This window comes from Protopterus annectens, chromosome 4.part0 (genome assembly GCF_019279795.1).
Source record: "Protopterus annectens isolate FY-2018-M chromosome 4.part0, PAN1.0, whole genome shotgun sequence".
Taxonomy (NCBI): Eukaryota; Metazoa; Chordata; order Ceratodontiformes; family Protopteridae; genus Protopterus; species Protopterus annectens.
In genome coordinates, this window is record NC_056733.1 from 876,482,065 (window position 1) to 876,506,504 (window position 24,440).

At 39.6% G+C, this 24,440-nt stretch overlaps 1 protein-coding gene across 2 annotated transcripts in view; it reads right to left on the reverse strand.

Annotated features, from left to right (window-relative positions):
• LOC122799642 (glutathione hydrolase 5 proenzyme-like) overlaps positions 1 to 24,440 on the reverse strand; it is a 739,199-nt gene that overhangs the window by 222,748 nt on the left and 492,011 nt on the right. For both annotated transcript variants that reach the window (XM_044068836.1, XM_044068835.1), the window contains exon 6: positions 7,576 to 7,722. In XM_044068836.1, the coding sequence (XP_043924771.1) occupies positions 7,576 to 7,722 (147 nt within the window). The remainder of the gene's footprint in view (positions 1 to 7,575; positions 7,723 to 24,440) is intronic.

The window sequence follows — 24,440 nt, forward strand, 5'->3', positions numbered from 1 at the left end:
ACTTTATAAGCACTTACACGAGTGCATGGATCATGCTATCCCTAATAGAACCAAGATGTTATCCTCCAAAAAAAGGAAGCCAATCTGGTAGTCCTCTGCCATAAACAAACTCTACAACAGAAGAAAGAAACTGTTGCAAAAAAGAGTAAAATCTCATGACTGGAGGAACTCCCTGGTCAACCTCAGTAAGAAGCTGAGATCCCTCATAAAATCCTCCAATGCTAGTTACGAAAACAAAATTGCCACTAACTCTAAAGACAACCACAAAGCATTCTATAGCTATGTCAAGAATCTCAATGGGAACACTCAGATCTGCTCTGAGTTACAGCATAATGGTGCTAAATATACAGAACCAACTGATATTGCCAACATCCTAGCAGTAGGTTCAGTGCTAACTTTATACCCTCTCACCACCTAGAAGGCCCATCTCTATACCGGAAGAATGCAAAGTTCCTATAATCACGACTGCACAGGTAAAAAACACACTCTCCAAAGCCAAGAACACAGCATCCATGGGACCTGACAATATCCCAGGCTGCATTCTACATGAACTACAGAATGAACTGGCACCCTACCTAAGTACCATGTTCAGTCGTAGCCTTACCTCGGGCTTTATACCCACTGAATGGCACACCATGACGGTTATCCCACTCCACAAAGGGGGAGCCACGACGGACCCCAGGAACTACCGCCCCATTAGCCTGATGAGCCTGGTCTGCAAGGCCATGGAACGTATCATCGTGGAACTCATAAACAAAGACATTGGTAATCTCCAAATTCTGGACCCTACCCTGTTTGGATTTGTAAAAGGCAGATCATGTCTCCTAAACCTGATTGACTTCTTTGAAGCAGTCACCAAAGCCATAGATGAGGGTAAAATGGTTCACACAGCTTATCTAGATCTCGCAAAGGCTTTCAACACCATCCCCCACTCTGGAATTATAGATAAGCTCACTAAACTAGGTATAAATCCTTACGTCACAAAATGGGTTGCCAACTGGACAGAACCCACACTGTGAAAGTAGCGGATTCCAAATCCGACTTCAGACCAGTGACAAGTGGAGTACCACAGGGTTCAGTCTTGGGTCCTCTCCTGTTTGGTATCTACTTCTCTGAAGTGCAGGCTAACACAGAAGGTCTTTGGCTAACAAAGTTTGCAGATGACTGCAAACTAGGAGCCATAATCGAAACTCCTAATGATGTGGACAAACTACAAAAGGGCCTCACTGAGACAGATACCTGGTGTCAAAGCCATGGCCTGAAGCTCAATGCCAAAAAGTGTATTGTCATCCCCTTTGGTAAAAACTCTGTACCCATGAACTGCCACATATCTGGTAGTCTACTTAATGCCGAAAATTTGATAAGAGACCTTGGGACACAGGTGGACAGTAGTCTCTCCTTTGATAATCACATCACCACAGTGGTCAGGAAATCCTTCTATGTGGCTCATCTCATCACAAAAGGATTCTCATCCAGAAAAAGAGGTCATTGTTCCCCTCTACTCATCACTCATTAGACCCATTATAGAGTACTATGCCCCTTTTGGTATGTACCTCACAAGACATCTACAACAACTGGAAAGACCACAGAAATACCTCACAAAGAGGATTACTGGCCTCAAACAGATGCCCTACGCAGACCGTCTCAAAAAACTACAGCTTTACTCCATCGCATATCGCCTACTCAGAGGCGATCTCTGCCTAACATACAAAGCTATGTCAAACTCAGACCTGTTGGCCATGCTCCACTTAAAGAAATCCCAATCCCTCCGAGCTACACTCTCTAGGGATCTAAACCTTTTCACCACAATAAATAGAACATGCAGGAGGGATAGATTCCTGTCCCAAAGACTTCCCATACTCTGGAACAGACTATCTATCTATGTCAAACAGAGCTCCTCATTAGCACTCTTCAAGAAAAATCTTAATGATTGGATGAGAAATGGGAAATTCACCCCAGGGATCACTTCTGTGGCTTTGCTCGACAGGGGCACAGGAAAATTATTTTCTTGGGTGGTGAAAGCCAGGGTACATTTTTTTGGCTAGGCTTATATAGGCCCTAGGGCCAATAGCCTAGTACCTACCTATGAACCTATATGAAGTAAAAGAAAACATTTCACCATGCTGCCTGCGCTTTGCTGAAGGAAGCAACACAATATAGAAAAGGAAAGACATTTAAAATGGAGGTGATTGTTGACAAATTCCAACTGCGATTTTCTCTGTAAAACCATCAACTTCATCGGGCACCAATAACAGAAAACACAGCATCACTCTGACAGGTAAAAACAAAAATGAACGTAAACAATCTATATAAATGAATGAAAGCAATTACGTACCAAGCTAAATTCCACTCTGTTTTAATAACTACTACCTATGAGACAGTATTTTATGGAAAATCTTGTAAGCTTAAAGTTAGCAACATCAATTTCAGATGGTAATATGAAAAAAATCAAAGGATGTTCTCCAACTCATTCAGTTGTCAGTCATGTGAATAACTATATGGAAGGGTATTAATATTGTAAAACTGATTTAGTGTTTAAAATAATTTAATACTTGTAATTAATAGGTAATCGCTTAGGAGTAGGTTTCCTTTCTTTTTATTTTATACAAGATGAATGTTTAAAAATCATTTACATTATATTTATTTGGAGGGTTATGTTGTGACAGAGGACTTATCTGTTTTTTGTTTCTTTTCCTTGAGGTCTGACTAGGCAGGATTTTCAGTAGGTATCTTCATATTAGGGGAAGATAAGTCCATGTTTTCTATAACAGAGATAATGTTACTTTTTATATAAGTCGTAGCTTCTTCTATGGTGTTAGAAATTCTTGATTCACTCTGACACTGGAGTCTTATTCTTGATGGATATATGATATGAGCTTTCACATTATTTTGTTTTAGCAGGTTAACAAGTGTCCATCTGTCCTTTCTCAATAATTTTCAAAGAGTAGTCATTGTCAAACCTAATGTTATGTTGCCCAAATGTCAGAAGAGCATTTACCCAGGCAGGCTTTAGTACCAGTCCCTTATATATCTATACACACACACAGACACACAGACACACACAGACACACAGACACACACACACATTTGGTTTTGATATTTCTGTACCCCATCAGCATACTATAAGTAGAGAACCTCACCAACTCTGGTGGAGTTTTGTCTTGATGTAATCATCGAATTCCATATATCAACTGTGCATTTTAGGCACTGACTGCTGCATGACATAACTGAGTTACAAGTGTTCAACACTGAAAGTTGATAACATCAATGTGAAATACATTTAGCAAACCCCACTGGTGTACAAGGATAAAGCTCCAGTTACAATCCAGGTTACCCAGGTTCAATTAGGAACTCAGATGTATAATGGAGAGGGTGTGCAGAGAGTGGATATGCCTGGCTTGGGGGGGCAGAGCAGTGCCAATGCAACAATCCCTCAAAGGCAGGACAGCAGCAAAAATGGATGGTCTTGGGGCAGGCATTCAGCCAGCAACTTTCATAAGTTATGTACTGGAGTGTGCAACTGCATAAGGAGAGCACTGTGACTGCCATACTGAAGTTTATCACGTGTTCCTCACTCAGGTGATTGGTTAGGGCCTATATAAAATGTTCTCACTGCCAGAATGCTGGTAAAAACAAAGTACCGTTATGGTTGCAGTATCACTGGATCAACAGATAGCACACACACTTTTTGTGCTTGAAGATCAGAAAGTTATGGGTTCCATTCCCACCCGAGATGACTGCATTCCTTTTCCATTAATGACACTACAGTCTTTCATTAGGGGGTGCTGCACTCCTGAATGTGCTGTCCTTCAGATAACACATGAAAAGCAGGTGCTGTCTGATGCCTGATTCAGGTAGCTCAGGTAGGTGTAAAAGATCCCACTGCACTTATCAAAATGAATAGGGGAAGTTTCCCAGTGCCATAACCAAATTCTCTCTAATTAGCACAACTCTCCCACTCAGACAAATACCCCATCCCCAAATTAAGGAGTTCTTCACATCTGATGGTCATTAAGCATGTGTAAGTAACACACACACACACAAACAAATACACACACACATGTGCACTATATGAAAAGAATGTGAACACAAAAACTTGCTAAAATTATATAAACGCATTTTTTTGCATGAGGCTTCTTCCTCTGTACCCCAACACTGGGGCTATGCTTCTTCCACTTCTGGGATTTACTAATGCCAACGTTAAGATTGCTGTACCTCAAAGCAAAGGGCATTCTACAAGATACTGCAATGTCAGAATTAGCATACGAGAAAACACATTTGCACATTAGTGCTGGCGCCCTTCAAATACTTACTGCTAAAGGTGCTGCCTTGATCCCTCTTTTTGCAATTTTCAAATCTCTCGTGTTTGTAAACATTTTTGTACATTATTTTCAGGGCTCTGCCAGGTTCTTTCTGATTTTGTCCTCTATCCATCTGCCGGAGATCTTTTTTTTTTATGCTCATCATTACTTAGCAAGTTCATCATTGGTGCAATGAAACCATCCCCCCATAGTGTGCCCAAAAGGGAAGTGCAAAGGCCGAGGCCCACACGTTAATATCTAGCTAAAATCTGCACTCGGCAGTCGAGCACTTGCACTTTGACTGATTTGCCCTTTTGCTCTGGCCTGCAAGGACTTTGGAGCTAATAATAAATCAAGTCTAAATGTGCATGGGCAAATCCCTCTGCATGGGGTTGTAGGAAGCTTCCACTCACACAGAAAGATGAAAGTAAGAGAAAAGCAAGTTAATTGCTTTGATTGTAATCCAACTGCTTGTCAACTCAGTGGATTCTGACAGTGTCACAGAGCCTTCTAGAAGCATATAATAACAAGGAAACACACATACACACTTAGTGAATATCTGTTTTTCCCTGTTTGACTGCATTAGTAAGACCAACACAGCATTTTGAGCTATAATCTTAGATAATGTCTTGAAACATTTCTGCTTTACAACACTAATTTACATCTCCCATGAAGCACCAGGAGGTGGTTTATAGGGTCTATATTAGTTTAGAGAGCCTATATTAGTTTGCCAAAATGCAATTTCAGGAAACACATATTTGTCAATCCTTATTCAGTGAAAATCACTTCTGCGATTCACTGAATAATCCAAGGGCAAAGAAATAGTTGCCCTGCAGCCCAACAGACCCAAATCTTGCTAAATCGAACTCAACCAAGTGGGAGGCTTATCTCCGCACACCCCCCTCAACTATATATACCAACTCCGAGATCACACTACAATGGAGAAAAGGGCAAAGTTGTGTAGTTGGCCAACTACGTCTTTGCCCTTAGAATATTCAGCAAATCGCAGAAGTGATTTTCGCTGAATAAGGGTCGACGAATACGTGTTTGCTGAAAAGACACTTTGGTGAACTAATATAGACCCAGTTTATAGATACTTTGGGGGGGGGCTTTTCTATGGTCTTCTTATAGAGTCTGCTGCATATCTATTCAGTGACTATTGTTTTTCTTGTTCATCTCTTATTTTGTATTCTCACCACTGGGTTTAACAGCAGCAACTCCTTTTATAAACCAGATTTTCATAGAACAAAATGCAACTTCAAATTAAGGTGCAATAACAGTAAACGATATCTACTGGAGCTGTGTACAAAACACACAGAAAAGAAAGATTAATAAATCTGTATATACATTTCAAGGAATCTTTCTTATTGTATTTCTGAGGAATCTGATCATGGACGTATTTGCTTCTTCTGAATTAATTTACAGAACCATGTAAACCTTGGTTCTAGATGGATTGCCACTGTGGAAGAGACACCCCAATGCCATGTACAAAAATGGGAAAAATGGGTTGCAGATGGATGAATCCTTTCTATCTGTTTCCGAACAGATTTCTTGCCCCCATGTATACCTTTAGCCACACACCCATAACTCTCAACCTCTTAAAGCAAGAAATCTGGACAAAGCCTAAAATAATGGGGAGGGGGTGGCTGCAAAGGCCCCAGTATAGGGACAGATTTTAGATGTTTCTCATAGACTTTGAAAGTTGCTAGAATAGCAGGATTTATGTTACCAAGCATTTTCTGATGGAAATGAAGTCTGAAACTCAAATGTGCCATCTTTTATTTAGTGACTTCAATCCTCAGTGATTTTTCCAGAAAAACACAAATTTTATGAGGAACAGACCAAAAATACCAGGCAAAAAATCTGGACATTCTGTGGAAATCTGGACAGCTGAGAGGTATGCACACACCAAAGCCACAGGGTTTAAAGACAAGTCTTTCTAAAACTGTGCTAGACTGTGAAAAAACATGGACTATGTTCTTGGTATTGGAGTTATTTTACGTATGCTGTACGTGAAACTTAATTGTGACAAACAAACATATCCCCCTAATGGAATGTAGACAGACAGGCTTTAAGAACCGTTTGTTAATGTTTATTATAATGCACTGGAAATGAAGGCAGAAGCCCTCATATGAAGAGCAGTAACCACTGAACTATGTATATCCTGTCTGCATTTCCATAACACGGTAATCAGAAATGTGTGAACAAACAATGTACACGCATTTTACAAAGTAGGTGGCATTATCTGTATAGTTCAGGCCACATTTCATACACTTCACAAATATTAATACAAAGTATTACAATAAAATTCTGGCAGAAAATTTATCTCAGGAAAAATATGATGTACTGTCACATATAGCTTTGGTTTTGCCATATATATGGGTCCGTTTCAACGTACTGAAAGATAATATGCTGAAAATCATAATACTGAACATACAATGTTGAAATGTCAAAATACTGAAATGTTAAAATCTGAAACCAAAATACTTACAGCCTACATGTGTAGAGGTGGACTTGCCCCCCCCCCCCCCCCCCCCACCAGTACTGAGTTTCACTAACAGGGGGAGTGATATTGTTTACCTATTTCGCTTGGTACCGCCCGAACTTCTTAGTAATGTGTGCTAACCTTAACCCTAACACTGCCTATGACCCTAACCCTAAAATGGCCTTACATTAAAAAAAAAAAAACTTCCCATTACACTACCACTGTTCAGACAAATTTAAGCTGAATATGGTCAGGTTTTGGGTAGGTCATCAAAAAAGGAAATTTGTTTCTTTTTTTGATGTACGGAGTGTCAATATGTTTGCTGTATTAGTGATTTAATGACTGTTCACCATGTTTTGTTTGCTGACCAAGTTACACGACAACCAATCATTTTATACACACACACACACACACACACACACACACGTGCAACAGACATCTATTTTACATCTTTTTTAGAAGAAATACTTGTGCCATCACAAGCAGCACATTAAGAAAAAGAACAGTGAAATAGAAACTAATTATTCCTCAAAAGAAGCAATTATTTTACAATCTTCCCACTTTAAAGCATGCAGACAACAAATACAAGGACAGGAATAAACACAGATCTATTTCTGTTTTAATGTAAAATGCTATAACTTTTTGAGTTATGAGTGAATTTTGCAAATGCTTCCCAATTTTACAAGAAATAATAGTAATTTAAATGCAAGCTCAGGCTAGGCCTATAATTAGATCATTGAGATCTGTGCATTATGCCAATAAATAAATAAATGAATGAATAATGCTTGCCTTTCAGTATATTAAGGATGTAGCTTAAAATAACCCCCCCTGCTGGAGGTGGTGGGAAGTACATTATGTAGTCCTTCAGAGTGATGTTCAATGGTGTCACAACTTCAGCTCTGTAATTTCTGAAATCTTCAAGAGTCAGATTGGCACCTAGAATGAAACAGCAATAAGTAATATGACTAGTTTTATTTGTGCAATATTCTTACGTCTACTGTGTCTACAACAAAGCTTAGCACTTTTTGTAAGCAAAAATAATGCTGCAATTTAACATACTTATTTACTTTATTTGTTAATCAGATATGCTAACCAGACTCAAAGGCCTCTTTTCAAGGATTACCCGACAGCAATGACTGGATGAATGAGATGCTCAGATCTGCAGTGCCTGTATGTGTACACTGAAGGAATCAAACCCAGGACTACAGCATGAAGCTAGTTAGCAATTGATAAGCATCAACTCCCACGAAACATATGCTTATATGACATTTTGCACCTGGAGAAAAAAGGTGTGAATTCAGAACACAATGCATTTTTTCTTATCTGTAGAAGGAAGAAAATTACCTTGTGATCTTAACTGGAGGAAGCTGAAATGTACTAAACAGCACCGAGTTGTCATTAAAAGGATACAACTGAGGCAGGCTTTCTGTAGTTCAGTCTTTGTACACCACACATTAGCTCTCTGCAGAGAGAATCCTTCTTTTTGACAAAAACATTTTTTTTGTTTTACCTCAGAGCAGCATTGACTTCAAGCATGAGGTGTGCTAACTCTTCGTACTACATCAAATAAAGTCTTTCTGCTTTTCCCAGTTAAGGGTCATCATAGCAGGTCACCAGTCTGCTTATTGACTGGCCCAACCTTCGCAGAAGTCACACACACACACACGCACACACACACACGCACATACACGCACACACACGCACACGCACGCACACACACACACACACACACACACACACACACACACACACACACACACACACACACTTACATACCTACCTGCATGTCTTTAAAGTTCAGCTGACCACAGGGAGGACATGCAGACTCCACACACAAGGTTCTCCAGCTGAGAATCAAACCGAAGAACCTCTTGCTGTGAATATTTCTATTTCACTGAAAGTGGACTGTCTCTCTCTTAAATACAATCAGTGAACATAACAGTACCATCATGTTCACATTCAGACATTATTGGCCTGCCAGGACTAAGCTCAAAAGAGAATGTTCTGACAATAAGCACAAATTAAATTATATTCTTACAGCAAAACCGTTTGCAAAAGGTGAGTGATTTAATGAAGTATGGACTGTAATTACTGTATGAAACGTAAGGGTTAAAATATTAGAAAACTCTGTTGTTGCTAGGCAATGTGAATCATCTGCAAACATAGGAAGTCTTCCAAAGAACACAAAAACTCAATTCCTGCTAAATCTGAACTGAAAAGGGTAGCTCTGGTCAGTGAATCCTGAATTGAGGAGTGAGGGTGAAAACTCCAGAAAGTGAGCAGTGGAAATATGATAACAGCCACAGGAGAGGAAAAGAAAGATGTCAGGGAGGGCGTAGAAGACTAAGGCAGGGAGAAAGTTTTGAAGTTACCAGGGGTAAGCATTTGCAGACAATGTACAAATGCATAACAATGGAAGAGATGGTTGGGTCATTACAGGTAATAAGGGAAATAAACATTGGGGTCACTGAAGAGTAAACAGAAAAATACCAGGCCAGATGTGAAAACCAGCACCAAAAAACTTTAATAGATAAGAGCTTTAGTTCTACTTACTAGTAAAACCTCTTCAGATAACGCAATGAATAAAGTCCATTTAAACTGTATTAAAAAATCATGTGACAAAAAACTCACAATATAAAAAACATTACTAATTTAGTCCCAACACTTTTCCATCCTCAGGAAAAAGTCACATTCTGACTTTCTCGAAATATATGATTACAATCACTATACAATTTAAAATCATGAATTTAACAGTAATTATTTAAATAAGAAATACAAAAAAAACAAATACAAAATACATCTAACCATTCAAAAAAATCCTAAACTGTAGTTAATACACTCAAGCTTACCCCGCAATATCACCAAATATAATATCACCTGTTCTGCGCTTTTAATTTCAACAAAGGTACAATTGATGCTTGTTCATTAAGCCCTGGCCAACTGCATGTATTACAATAAATCTACCAATAAATCTACCTTACTTCCAATATTAGCCAAGGAACTCCTCTAGGGTCTGGTCTAAGTTTTTCAACCAACATAAATTTAAAAACCCTTCTTTATGTCATATTGATGTTCATAGATACATTCAGAGTCTTCGTTCTGTTTTACCCAAATTAAAACATTCACAAACTTGGCATAAAGCAGCACAGATCACCACCATACTTTCACAGTCATGCCTCTCCTTAAGGTTGAAACATTTTCCCACTATCTTGAAGCAAACCCCTCAAAAAATATATTTGCAATAACTGTACGTACCACATTTCCTCATACCAGGATTTCTAGAAATATTTTTCTTTTTAAATTCAAAGATATTTTTTAGACAAAATTCTTTTCTATATACAATAATTGGTTGTGTCCCCACCTTATCCCTAATACTTCTGTCTTCAAGTAGGATTTCCCAATTCTTGGTAAGGACTGATCTGATTAGTCCACTTTCTAAATTAAAAGTGGCAATAAAGGAATTTTTATATTTATTCTCATTATCTGCTAGTGGGCCCAAGTGCTGCTCCCCTACACTCATGCGTTCACCTACCACATTAAGTAGAGGTGTGAAATATCCTGTGGTTCTTTTCTGTTTTACCTCATGTATCATATCATGAGGAACACATCTTTTAGTATACCACATTCCTCCTCAAATTATTCTTCTAGTGTTATCCTCGCAGCCCTTACAAGTTGGCCCTTAACAACTGATTTTTTTCTGTGTATACAGATGTGAGCCAGAAAAACATAAAAGGGTGTTGGAATATTTCGGATTCCTAAAAATACGAGAAGTATATCCCCATTGTCTATATCTTTATGTAATAATACATCCAGGTAAGCCAAACTGGTGTCATTACTCTCATAAGTAAAAGAAAGGACCCTAGAGGCGGCCCTTGGCCAATATTATGGAAAATAAGGAAGATTTGGCAGATTTATTGTAATGCATACAATTGGCCAGGGCTTAATGAACAAGCATCGATTGCACCTTTGTTGAAATTAAAAGCACAGAACAGGTGATAATATATTTGGTGATATTGTGGGGTACGTTTGAGTGCATTAATTATATTTTAGGATTTTTTAAATGGTTAGATGTATTTTGGTTTTTGTATTTCTTATTTAAATAATTACTGTTAAATGTATGATTTTAAATGTATAGTGATTGCAATCTTATTTTTTCATAAAAGTCACTGTGTGCCATTTTTCCTGGGGGTGGAACTGTGATGGGACTAAATTAGTAATCCAAAACCAAGCAAAATTAAGTACCACAGATGAAGGAAAATAGTCGTCTCAATGATTGACTTAACTATTAAACCAGCTTTGGAGTTCTAACACATAAACGCAATTCCACACACATCATTTTCGTCTAAGTTGCTAAGACTTCATCAGATGCAAACAGTAAATGAATGAACAAACCACCTCATTATATAATCCATTAGCTTAATTATTCAAGTAATCCACCAATGAAAATACAGTCCATTGTCTCAATAAGGCATGTCATTGATCCAAACTGTTGTAGCCCAACACAATGCATTTCACTCCCGTGTGCCTTTGATACTGCCAGGATTCCTTCACATGTGCTCTGCTTGCTGGCTGTCTGAATCACCCGGAGGCCAACTATCATCTTTCATCTCTAGAGATGCTACACCTGGAGAGCTTTATACTGCAAAAGTCATTGGTGTCCAAGTACCTGTTCCAGTGTTATTTTTGGTTATTTGTGACTAATTCAGTAATGTTTTTTATCATGTGATTTTTTTTTGTCACATGACATTTTGCTACTATTTAAATGTACCTTTAAATTTATGGTGTTATCTGAAGAAGTTTTACTAATATGTAGAATGAAAGCACTTATCTATTAAAGTTTTTTGGTGTTAGTTCTCCCATCTAGCCTGACATTTCTCTGTTTTTGGGGTTTGTGAAGTTTTTTTTGTTACTGAACAGTACACAGAAAATACATGTTGTGGTCACAGTAGGCAAGTAGAAGAAGGTGCATGGGGTTATGAGAGGCTGAACAGGGAAGGGCTACTCTACAGAGGTCTGCAGTGGAGGGATGGTTATGGTTGTCACAGGTGGGCACAGATGGAATAGCTGAGATTATCAGATGTAAATATGGAAGAGATGGTTGGTGTCACTATCAGGTGAGCAGAGGAGGGATGTCTGGGATCATCACAAGTCAGCAGGGATCTGTGGATTGAGATAATCAGAGAGGAGTAAGTGATGGATGCTTGAGGTCCTTGGTAGGTAAGTAGAGGAGGCAAGTATGGACATGAGTGGAAGAAAAGCAGCAAAGGACTAATTAGGGGACATTAGGGTCAGTCCAGCATAGTGATAACAGAGCCACTAACACGTGGGTAGGGAAGTAAGGGTTGATGTCACTGTCATCAGAGCTGAGCAAAGGAACAACATCAGATGAACAGAGACACTTAGGAAGTCATAGTGGGGTGTCCTGCAAATACAGACAGAGAAAACACTGAAAACGAAACCACTCCAGCACAAATGTTTTGTCAGTCAGGTTGGTAAATGCACATCCTACATGGGATTCAAAAGCAAAAGGATTAACATGGAAGGTTTCGAAGTCAGCTGACCAGCCTAAAATCCAAGCTCACTCACTGCAGTATTAGTCAGTCCAAAGTCGGGGACTTTATAATCACAACTATCACAAGAAGGAATGCTTTGTTGGACTAGACACCATGTAATCCTATTTTTACACATTAACTTTATACCTTGATAAACCATGTACAACTTTTAAGGCATGTATATCTTCTGGAAAGCATCTCTTAAAAGTTATGATTCCTGCATGCCTCAGAATTTTTCAGAAGTGAGGAAAAACTGTTACGTTCAGTGATCACAAAAAGCCTACATTATGATTGAAAAATAAATATGGACCAAACACGGTTCGCGGTTTACAGATTTCAGAAGTAGTAGAGCTATGAGATGACCTGATATTGCTACCATCACAGAGACTGTCCTACTTTGGCATAACTGATGATGTCATAGGTGTGTACTAGACTAATGGCCCTGGTGCCTTTACAAGACTAGCCCATAGTATTACCCTGGCATCGTGCCACCCGTCCTTAGTTCCCAGTGCCTCTCTCAAATATAGAGCCACTGGAGTGATCCCCAGGGTGAATTTTCTATTTCCCATCCACTCATCAAGATTTCGCTTGAAGAGGGCCAGTGAGGCACTCTGCTTGACATGTATAGGAAGCCTATTCCATAGCAAGTCTCTGGGTTATGAACCTGTCCCTCCAGCTTGTTCTGTTGAATGTGGTAATGAAGTTAAGGTCTCTGAAGCGTGCAGTGTGGAAGGATTGGGATTTCTTTAGATGTAGCATTTCTAACAGAGCTGGGTCAGACATGGCTTTGTAAGTCAAGCAGAGATCGCCTCTAAGTAGGCAATATGAGGCAGAGAATAGTTGGAGACTTTTGAGTCTGTCCATATAGGACAAGTGTTTAAGGCCTAAGATCCTCTTTGTAGGGTATTTTTGCAGCATCTCCAGTTGTTGTAGGTATCTAGTGAGGTTCATGCCAAATGGGGCATTGTACTCAATGATTGGCCTAATGAGGGAAGAGTAGAGGGAGACAATGACCTCTTACTTCCTGGATCCAAAACCCTTAGTAATGAGATGTGCCACATAGAAGGACTTTCTGACCACAGTGGCAATGTGTGTTCCCAGATCTCTTATGACGCCTTCTGTGTTCAGTGGACTACCATTGATGTGGTAATTCGGGTCTATATTACCAAATCAAAAAACCCTTTACGCGAATAACTAAACATCGACACCTATAATGCGAACTGTGAAAATCCTGAACACACTAAGCAGCAAAAAATAAAATAACGAACTGTCATAGTCAGCCAACCCCACCACCCGCTACATACTTCCTACCCAAACAAAATAAATAAACCACATACATACACTAAAGCACCAAAACCCTACTTCTAACTTTATACTAAACCCCACATACACAACTAACTATGCACGATCCTTAACCCCTCCCTAACCCTAAGGTCTGTAACTACCGCACATGTACCCTACAGACAAACACCCAAAAAAATAAATAATACACATACATACATTTAACAAAACCCTGCTTCTAACACTACACTAAACCCCACATACACAACTATCTACGCACTATCCTTAACCTCTCCCTAACCCTAAGGTCTGTAACTATCGCACCCTTACAGACATACACCCAAAAAAATAAATAATATACATACATACACAGTTAAATAACTCCCTACTTCTAACACTACACTAAATCTTACATCCATTACCTATCTATTCACTTACCTTAACCCACATCCTAACCCTAAAGTCCTATCTATCGCACACTTACCTTACGGAGCTATACCGCAGACAGGCCAACCATTACACTTCAACATTTCAATTTTCGCTGTTTGGGACGTTCAGCATTTCTGTCTTTCGTGCAATACGTGTCACTCTTTTCGCATTCATGATTACGGTCTTTTGATCTGGTAATAGGAACCTGATAATTCATGGGAACTGGGTTTTTCCCAAAGGGGATGACGACACATTTTTGGCATTGAGCTTAAGGCCATGGTTCTTACACCAGTCAATGGTCTTAGTGAGGCCTTTCTGTAGGATGTCAGCATCACTTGGGGAGTTAATTATGGCTCCCAACTTGCAATCGTCTGTGAATTTTGTCAGCCAGAGTCCCGAATCCCTTTCATGTTGGCCTGAACTTCAGAGAAGTATATATCACATAGGACAGGACCCAGGACCGAATCCTGTCGGACTCCAATCGTGACTGGTTGACAGTCTGACTTGGAGTCAGCTACTTTCACACTATGGGTTCTGTGAGCCAGTTTGCAACCAACCTAGTAATACAGGGGTTGATGCCTAGCTTAGTGAGTTTTTCTATGATTCCTGAGTGGGGAATGGTATCAAAGGCCTTGGCCAGATCAAGGTAGGCTGTATGAACCACCTTGCCTTCATCCACAGCTCTGGTGACTGACTCAATGAAGTCAACCAGGTTGAGCAGGCATGATCTAGCCTTCACAAAACCAAACTGTGTGGGATCCAGAGTTTGGAGGTTCCCTATATCTTTGTTTATTAGGTCCATGATGATGCATTCCACAGCTTTGCATATCAGACTTGTCAAGCTAATGGGGCGATAGTTCTCAGGGTCTGTAGTCGCTCCTACTTTGTAGAGAGGGATGACTGTAGCAGTGTGCCATTCGGTAGGGACAAAGCCTGAGGTGAGGCTGTGATTGAACAGGGCACAAAGGTGAGGTGCCAGTTCACTCTGTAGTTCATGTAGAACGCAGTCAGGGATATTGTCAGGTCCCATAGAAGCTGTATTCTTGGCCTTGGACAGTGCTGTTTTAACCTGTGCAGCAGTAATACTGGGTGCCTGGCAATCTACTGGTATTGTGATTGGTCCTTTGGTGGAGGAGAGAGTGGTAAAGTTGTCACTGAGTCTGTCATCTTAATCAACCCTATTATTTTCTCCTGTATGGAAATATAGATCTGTGACTGAACTTGTTATGTATGCAGACTCAAAGGAACCGAAGCCTGTTTAGTATGCAATGAGTACTGGGAAGTATTATACCTGAAATAAAGTAATTAAAAGCAAGTTTGCAACTACTTTGCATGTCTACATAAAGCAGTATAACGGTGTGAGAAGTCACCATAAAAACAGATGTTTGAGTAAATCACTGTTGCAGCAGTCCTTATTACTAGACCCTGCTTGTTAGGAACTGCTTTAATGGCAACAGGGAGAAAGATATGAATCCCAAGGTAGGAAGAGTGAAACCAATGACAAGTGTACCTTAACACAGGTATATGACAACCATGATTTGTAAAGGTCTGACTGGAGAGGGCTCCCTTTATTTCTGGTCACTGAGGCATGTGGTGGATGGATCCTTACACTCCTCTGTCATCTGAGGGAAAAATCTCTCATTTACCTTGGTAAGACCTTACTTGAATTTGATTTCCTGTATTCCCTCAAGATAGTGGGCACATTACCAGATAATACATGTAAACTGAAGGTCAGCTAAATCACTCAAGCTATTTGCTTTAGAGTCCACAGGATGGGCTGCAGAAGAGACCCCTTGTTCTGGGTTAAGGGTTTCACATGCAGCAGAAGCAACACAGGCTGTGTCCCTACCATACTGAACAGGAGGACAATCCTGCTTTGGCCAAAAGGGGGTTATCAGTAGCATTTTTGGTCTGTTCTTTACTTTCAAAATTACGCTGCGGTGTAAAGGGATTAGAGGAAAAGTGTATGTAAACAGACCTGCTAGCTAAAGGAGTTGATGTCTGCTGCCCAAAGTTTACCTGGTGCCCTGCAGCCAAGTTTTCTGAGTTGTTTGTTGTCCCATGAAGCAAAAGGTCTATTTCTGGCACACCCCACCTGTGGACCACATCCAGAAGGACATCCCTGCCGACATCCATTCATGAGAGTACACTTTTGTCCTACTCTGCTGGTCTGCAAGACAGTTTGACAGAAGGAATACTGCATGCCCAAATGGTAATTACTGACTATTAGGCCAAGCTATTTTGTACAGAACTCAGCTAGAATGTGACATGTGGCTCTGAGAAACTGCAACAACCCTGCTGACGGTACTGCTGAAGTACTGACAGATCATAAAAATTATTCTGAGTGTTAGAGAGGTCAAAAAAGTAAAGAAATGTTACTCATTAAGCAGTAGATATCCCCAGAGGAAAAAGGTAAGGAAAGGGTTTGGCAAAGGGGGGTTGGCTACCTCAAGCACCAGGTGTTAAGGATGCAATCATCACTTCTGAAGAGTTGGCGATAATTTCTTGAAAGAATTTAGCATTACTGGCAAGCATTTAGGCAGCCACAGTCACGATTGCTTAAATAACATGACAGTTAGTGTTTCAGCATTTGTTATGAACCACAGCAAGAGCTACTATGCCTTGACATGGCAGCTGCTTGCTACAGTTTAGCAAAGCTAGCTGCTGCAGTGTAGCAAGGAAATATGCGCACACAACAGTGCTTTTTTTTTTTTTTTTTTTTTTTTTTTATTAACTTTTGTTCCTTAGTCTGTAGGTGGATGGTGGAATGACAATGTTCACCCTGCAAATGACCTTGCTACATCTCTGCACAGAGAGGCTAAATTTGCAATGGGTGATGGAGAGGTTCAAACTCTTCAAAGAAAATATACAATAAGGTTACAAGTGGATATAGTAGGCAATTAATGAAGCTTTTTTGTGAGTTTTACAGATGTGATTCAGACACTTATATTGTGCCACTGAAACTAAACCTAGACACGAGCTACATTTTAGCTGTATATAGCATGTATGTCCTTTAAGTACTGAATGTAAGGGGAAGGAAGAGGACTGTATACATCCAAAGAGCATGTACAATGTATATGCACACTCCTGTGAATGAGGTCTTTGTATCTCATCAGCAAGTAAAGCAGAAACATTCAGTGTTTATATTTAATAATATTGATGCTTTTTTATAAGGTGAATTGCATAGCCTGAATTATTTGCATTCTATGGGGTACTAACCCCCACATGTGCACAATGAGCATGCATACATAATGACATGTACGTTAAACCACCATACCACACGGGTATGTTTTTCCTTAAGTTTCATTTTCTTAAAATGCATACATATATACACACACACGCACACACATACATACACACACACACACACACACACACACACACACACACACACACACACACACATGTATGGGTCTCCTGCATTTGACCGAATATATGTTTGTTCGACAAATGCAGGGGTGCAATTTAATGTTGATGGTACAGATGGCCAAATGGTGGATATGCTGATGGTATGGAATGGCGATACAGATAAGTGAGGTTGGGAGGGTGTGTGTTTGTGTGTGTGTGTGTGTGTGTGTGTGTGTACGTATATGAGTTAAGGTAAGGGTAGGGGATGAGTGTTGTGTGTTTGTGTTTGAATTTGTGTATTTTAGTGCAAGGATTAGTTTAGGGGATAGATGAAGTGCTGTTTGTGTATGTTTCTAAATGTTCGTGTGTCTGAGTCTGTCTTGTGGAGTGGCAGTGTTACGGGAAGGTTTTACTGACGTTAAGGTGTAGGATTAGAGTTGGGGGAAGGGACAACATTAAGGTTAGCTCCATGTCCTCTTTAGTAATGTGTGCTAACCTAACACCAATGCTGACCCTTCGTCCAACCATTACCCTATACCTTAATGTCATTAAAACCTTCCTGTAACAATGCCACTGTTGAAGACAAATTTGAGGCTAGTGTTATGGGCGTTTAATTTTAATAGCTGGAGAGGAAATAGTTTTTTTCTCTCAATATTATTGTTTTAGTTTTTTTTGCTTGTTTTTTCAATATTGTGTATGATAAAACTTATTTTGTTGGTGTTTTACATTCAACATTAGGGCAGTTCAGTCATACACAATAGACATATATACACACACACACACACACACACACACACACACACACACACACACATATACATATATGTATAGATATACAGATATAGATATGTGTGTGTGTGTGTGTGTGTGTGTGTGTGGGTTTATATTACAACCTCAAAACCTCACTTACGCGAATACAGAAACGTCGACACATACTGAGCGAACCGCGAAAACAGAGAACGTCCTAAACAGCGAAATTCAAAATGTCGAGTCGTCATAGTTGGCCAACCCCACCGCCCGCTATGTACTACCTACCCAAACAAAATAAATAATCCACATACATGCACTTAACAAAACCCTACTTCTAACCCTAAAGTAAAGCTTGCATATATTACTATGTAAGCACTTACCTTAACCCGCACCCTAACCCGAAGGTCCGTAACTATTGCACACTTCCATTAAGGAGCTATACCCAAACAAAATAAATAATCTACATACATACACTTAACAAAACCCTACTTCTAACCCTACAGTAAAGCTTGCATGTATTACTATGCAAGCACTTACCTTAACCCACACCCTAACCCAAAGGTCCGTAACTACTGCACACTTGCCTTAAGGAGCTACACCGGAGAAGGGCCAACTATGACGATTTGACATTTCGAATTTCGCACTTTAGGATGTTCGGTGTTTTTGCGGTTCGCTGAATATGTGTCAATGTTTCCGTATTCGCGTAAGTGGAGTTTCGTGGTTGTAATAGGGAACCGTATATATCTATATTATATACATATATATGTATATATACACACACGTGTGTGTGTGTGTGTGTGTGTGTGTATATATATATATATATATATATATATATATATATATATATATATATATATATATATATATATATCCACCAAGAACAAGCAGCTGACAGGCAGGGAAACCAGCTAGGAACACCAACGCACAATAAGCATAAACCCTCCAAAACGATAACCACGCTCTTGTAAAAACAATTTATTAACGTGTGTCCACTGTAGCACGTTTTCGTTGTTGAAAAACAACTTCCTCAGATAAAAACACTCTTCTACATTCTTTTATACAACTACTTAATTAATTAATTGCATAGTAAAATTTAAAGCAAAACATACTAGATAAAACTTCCTTACAAAGTTACATTTCAAACACTAAAATGTTCACAAAAGGCAATCAGTCTTGTAAAACAAGACTGATTGCCTTTTGTGAACATTTTAGTGTTTGAAATGTAACTTTGTAAGGAAGTTTTATCTAGTATGTTTTGCTTTAAATTTTTACTATGCAATTAATTAATTAAGTAGTTGTATAAAAGAATGTGTAGAAGAGTGGTTTTTATCTGAGGAAGTTGTTTTTTCAACAACGAAAACGTTGCTACAGTGGACACACGTTAATAAATTGTTTTGTACAAGAGCGTGGTCATCGTACTTTGGAGGGTTTGCGTTCTTATTGTGCGTTGGTGTTCCTAGCTGGTTTCCCTGCCTGTCAGCTGCTTGTTCTTGATGGATTTGCTGGTGTTGCAGCCTTTCGTTTTAATATATATATATATATATATATATATATATATATATATATATATACACACACACACACACACACACACACACACACACACACACACACACACACACACACACACACATCTATATCACATCTTATCAAAACAACAGAATGCTGACACCCAGGAGATCGACACTATTTGGTTGACAGGTGTGCAAAATAGACAATTCCTGGGTAGGGAAATATTTCCTTTTACCAGGGATTGCTCAATCTCAGAGTTAGTACATACAATTAGCAAGGGCTTTGGGGGTGCAAGGGTGCTTGCTCCCCCACAAAAACACTTGCCGTTGGTTTATTCTGCTTCATACTAATCCCTGGAGCATGGGCAGAATATGTTATATTTGTGACTTTGATGTTATAATAAAGATCTACTGGGTGTCGCACACTATCCATTCGATCAAGTGCTCAACACCCATATGTATATGTATATATATATATATATATATATATATATATATATATATATATACACACACACACACACATATATATAAATATATATACATATATATATATATATATATATATACACACACACATATATATAAATATATATACATATATATATATATATATATATATATATATATATATATATATATTTATATATAAAAATATATATATACATATATATATATATATATATGTGTGTGTGTATGCGTGTGCATCTATATATCTACAGAGAGAAAGAGAGATTTTTTTTATCTCAGTTTTAATTTTGTACTATACATCTGCATTTGTTTTTGTACTATTTTTTTAACATTTAATTTATTTTTCATTTATTTAACATTTTGTTAAGCAGGAAAGTCTGAGCAGGATAGATCCTATTTTTAGCAGAGGCCCAGGGAGAAATGTTCCAGATGCATGTCTTTGAAATGTGGGAGGAAACTGGAGTACCCGGAGAAAACCCACGCAAATGCAGGGAGGACATGCAGACTCCGCACAGAAGGCACCCCAGCCAAGAATCGAATTGGAGAACCTCTTGCTGTGAGCAGACAATGTTAATCACTGCACCATTGCACCTCCTATTTTGCACTGTTTTATTTGAAAATGAACAGTAAGTAAATAAAACAAAAAGTACATAAAATATCTTTGGATTTTAGAGAGAATTCTCCCTTTATTTCTGGATAAATAACTTATTGGCTTCTAGTACTGTTAATGAAAATGGCACACATCTCAAATAAAAGAGAACTATGCTAATAGATGCATCTCAAATAAAAGAGAACTATGCTAATAGATGTAATACTTAATGCAGTAACATTAATACAACTGTAATGGTTACAAGAGGTAATATCCAAATAATTAATTTCCCTTGAGGGTTTATGCGTGAATTAGGAGTAATGAAACAATTTAGCCCATGTAAGAAAAACTTCACTTAAAGCTATATCTGTTGGGAAGCTCCAGGCAATATCTGATTAGTTACAGTCGACAGGGCAGAAGGGAGGGTGCAGGAGAAGTTATATTTTAAGATAATTTAAAAACTGAACATACTAGAAAAAGAGTTCAGCATGATAGTCTATAACCCTCAAATAATTCTCAGTCCACTAATGTACAACCTTATGGTTATAATGTCAAGTTGCCATATTCATTTACAAAGGTAGATATCAGACTGCTGCCTATAAAAGCAGAGATTCTCTTCACCAAACACTTTCTTTTTGTAATCCCTGCTAATGGACAGACATAGCAACAACACTCAAATCATTAGCAGTGTTTTTTTTCAACTACCAAATGACCATGTTGGCTAAATTGTGAATTACCACAACACATGCACATTAGTTAGTGACTCAAACACGTGCCTTAAAAGATTTGTGAAAACACAAGCCATGGTACCAAGCTTATCTGTTCACCAGAACAACTTCAGAAGTAAAAAGTAATAAAACTCTAAGTATTTAGGTTTGTTGTCTGTCAAACTGGTTTGTAAATCACATAAAGACAAAAAAATAGAAGCTTTCTGAATGCAGGTAGGAAGAGAAAGGACATTTTCATTAGGCGGGGCAGCTAAGGCATAACAATGAGATAACAAAAGGATGTTCATGGTGTATCACTGTTGCACTCCTGACTTATGGGATTTCATGCTTTGGAAGCCCCTGGTTAGCCCAGCTATCAGAGTAAAAAACTCCCTCCTCCCTAAGTTGGCAGATGCCCTACCCTGATGTCAGGAAGGTTGGGTATAAAGGAAGCCAGCAAAACAGTCTCCACTGTGGTAAACAAATCTTACATACAGACTTTCATACCTTGTGTGTCACTTGTTTAAGCCCAAACCACGATGTCCCAAATTATTGTCTGTGCACCCTTTTCAATACTAAGACTATAAGGCGTAGGGCTGAAATCTTGTTTAAGCATCTTAGTCAGCAATCTGCTTCCCATCGCATGATGGCATCTGTTGGTCGTCCTGAAGTTGAGCTCCCTAAACAAAAGAAGGAAAAAAGACCCAGACTTAGGGCCTCTGATGACAACTTTTGTCAGTCTGCCAGTCCCTCAAAGCTCATTAACAGAGAGGAATGAGATGCACCTTTGCAGCCCCCTTCTGCAAACAAAGTTGTGGTGCAGGCCTCTTGTCAAGGCCCTTTTGGAGTTCAGCATACTGTCAGGTCCCTTACCTTCAACTCATGCCTTGCCATTCAGTTTGTATGTTGGGTCTGGAGTTGCTAAGCAGACCTTGGCTTCTGGCAAATGATCCTCAACCAACAATGTCCCTTTGGGACATCCTCCAACATCTGGTATTTCTTTCAAAGAGACTAGTGACAGAGTAGTGGACATGTACAGGCTGAAGGCAAAAGCTACACCTAAAAAGTACTGTGTCTAGGCCTACCAGCTCCCACCCCACAGTTTATCAGCAGGATTTGGTCAGGTTGGCAGAGGACCTTATTTCTTTAGCCAGAGGCAGGCACCCCCCCCCTCCCGTGTCTTCACCAGGAAAAAGGAAGAGGGGACGCTACACCTGAGACCTTTTCAGAACCCCCTGATTCAGATAAAGACTCTGATCAGGAGGGCTCTGCCCTTGAGGATGAACCCTTCCTTACCTCCTGTGAGGATTCTGATTCAAAAGAGGTGTTACATTCTGCTTCACCCCCTGATGACATTACCTTTGCCATGAGAGAGTCTTTCCAGTGGGAGGTGCAGGAATACCCCCAATCTAAAAAGAGAGTCCAGGAGTTCCTTGATATCCCACAAAACAAACCTTTGGCTATCCCTCCAGTTTTGGAAGCAATAGAAGATGTCTTCATGGAATCATCTCTCAATCTAGACTTTCTTCCGGCAGCCCCTCGTAAACCAGACAAGTTTTACAGGGTACTGGACTCATACAAATTCCTTTTTTAAGAACCAATCTGCTGACTCAGAAGTTGTTACCCCAGGTCCCAAAGGAGTTAGGGCTAGTACTTCTAAAAACTCATTAGAAAGAAAGCAGGGCCCTTGACAGATTTTGGAAGGAGGTTTACAATTCCTCTACCCTGGCCATGAGGGCCATCAATTGCACATTCCATATATTAAAATACCAGCAGAGTATTTTGAAAAACTGAAGCAAAAGATTTCCTTCCTGGAGGACACCACCACCTCCAAGGAACTGCTGGATCTCTGCTTTTCCAGTTCCCAGGTAGCTAGGCACTCTTTGCACTGCAGATATGATGCCCTAGTTGCATCTTCCTGAGCTGCTGTCTCTCGCTCAGTCAGAAGACATGCTTGGCTTAGGGAACAGACATTACCAGAGCATGTCAAATCTAAACTGCTAGACACCCCCATAAGATAAGGACCCCCTTTTTGGACCAAAGGCTGAGGCTGTGTTAAAAAAGATGGAGGATAAAGCAAAATCCATCCAAACGGTCAAAGATTTCCTCCAAGTCCAGTTACCCACTAAGCTTGGTCCCTTCCTGCAGAAGTTTTCTTCACTTCAGAGCAGGTACCATTCATCATCATCAGCCCCCTTTTTCCCATTTTTCTACATGGGGTCGGGGTATCGTGTCAACTGTCATCAACTCTTTCGATTCAGTGCTACACTCCTGTCTTCAACACTCATGCCTGACTGTTGCAGATCTTCTTTCACACAATCCAGCCACCTCTTTGCTAGACAACCTTGCTTCCTCTTACCTTCTTCCTATCTGTTCCAAATCTTCCTCACCAGACTGTCTTGCTTTTTTGCACGTGGCCAAATCACCATAATCTGTTCTCTTTCATCTTTTCTGCAATTGGAGCTACTCTGGCTTCTGCTCTTATGTCCTTATTTCTTTGTCTGTCCCACAGTGTGCATCCTACCACCCTTCTCAGGCACTTAATTTCCATCACCTCTAGCTTCTTCAACTGTTCTGCCTTTACTGTCCAGGTTTCTGTACCATACAGTAGTACTGGTTGCACCACTGTCTTGTACACCTTACTTTTAAGCTTCTTTGACATTCTTCTGTCATAGACTGCAATTGACACTCTATGCCAGTTAGCCACACCCCCTCTGATTCTAGCTTTGACCTCTTCATAGGTTCATAGGTTAGTACTAGGCTAACTGCCCTTGCGAGCCATTGTAAGCCTAGCCAATTATCCCCTGTGAGACTCAAACCCTGCACCTTGTCTTTGTTAGGCAAACACCTTAACCACTGGGCCACCCTTCCATTACTCATTCTTCCCTTCTCCTCAACCACCCCTCCCAGATACTTGAAGTTGTTTACCTGTTCCACTATCTTCCCTTCTATCTCTATTCTCAGCTTCTTCTGATTTACCCAATTTGCTGCCATTACCACCATCTTACCTGTACTT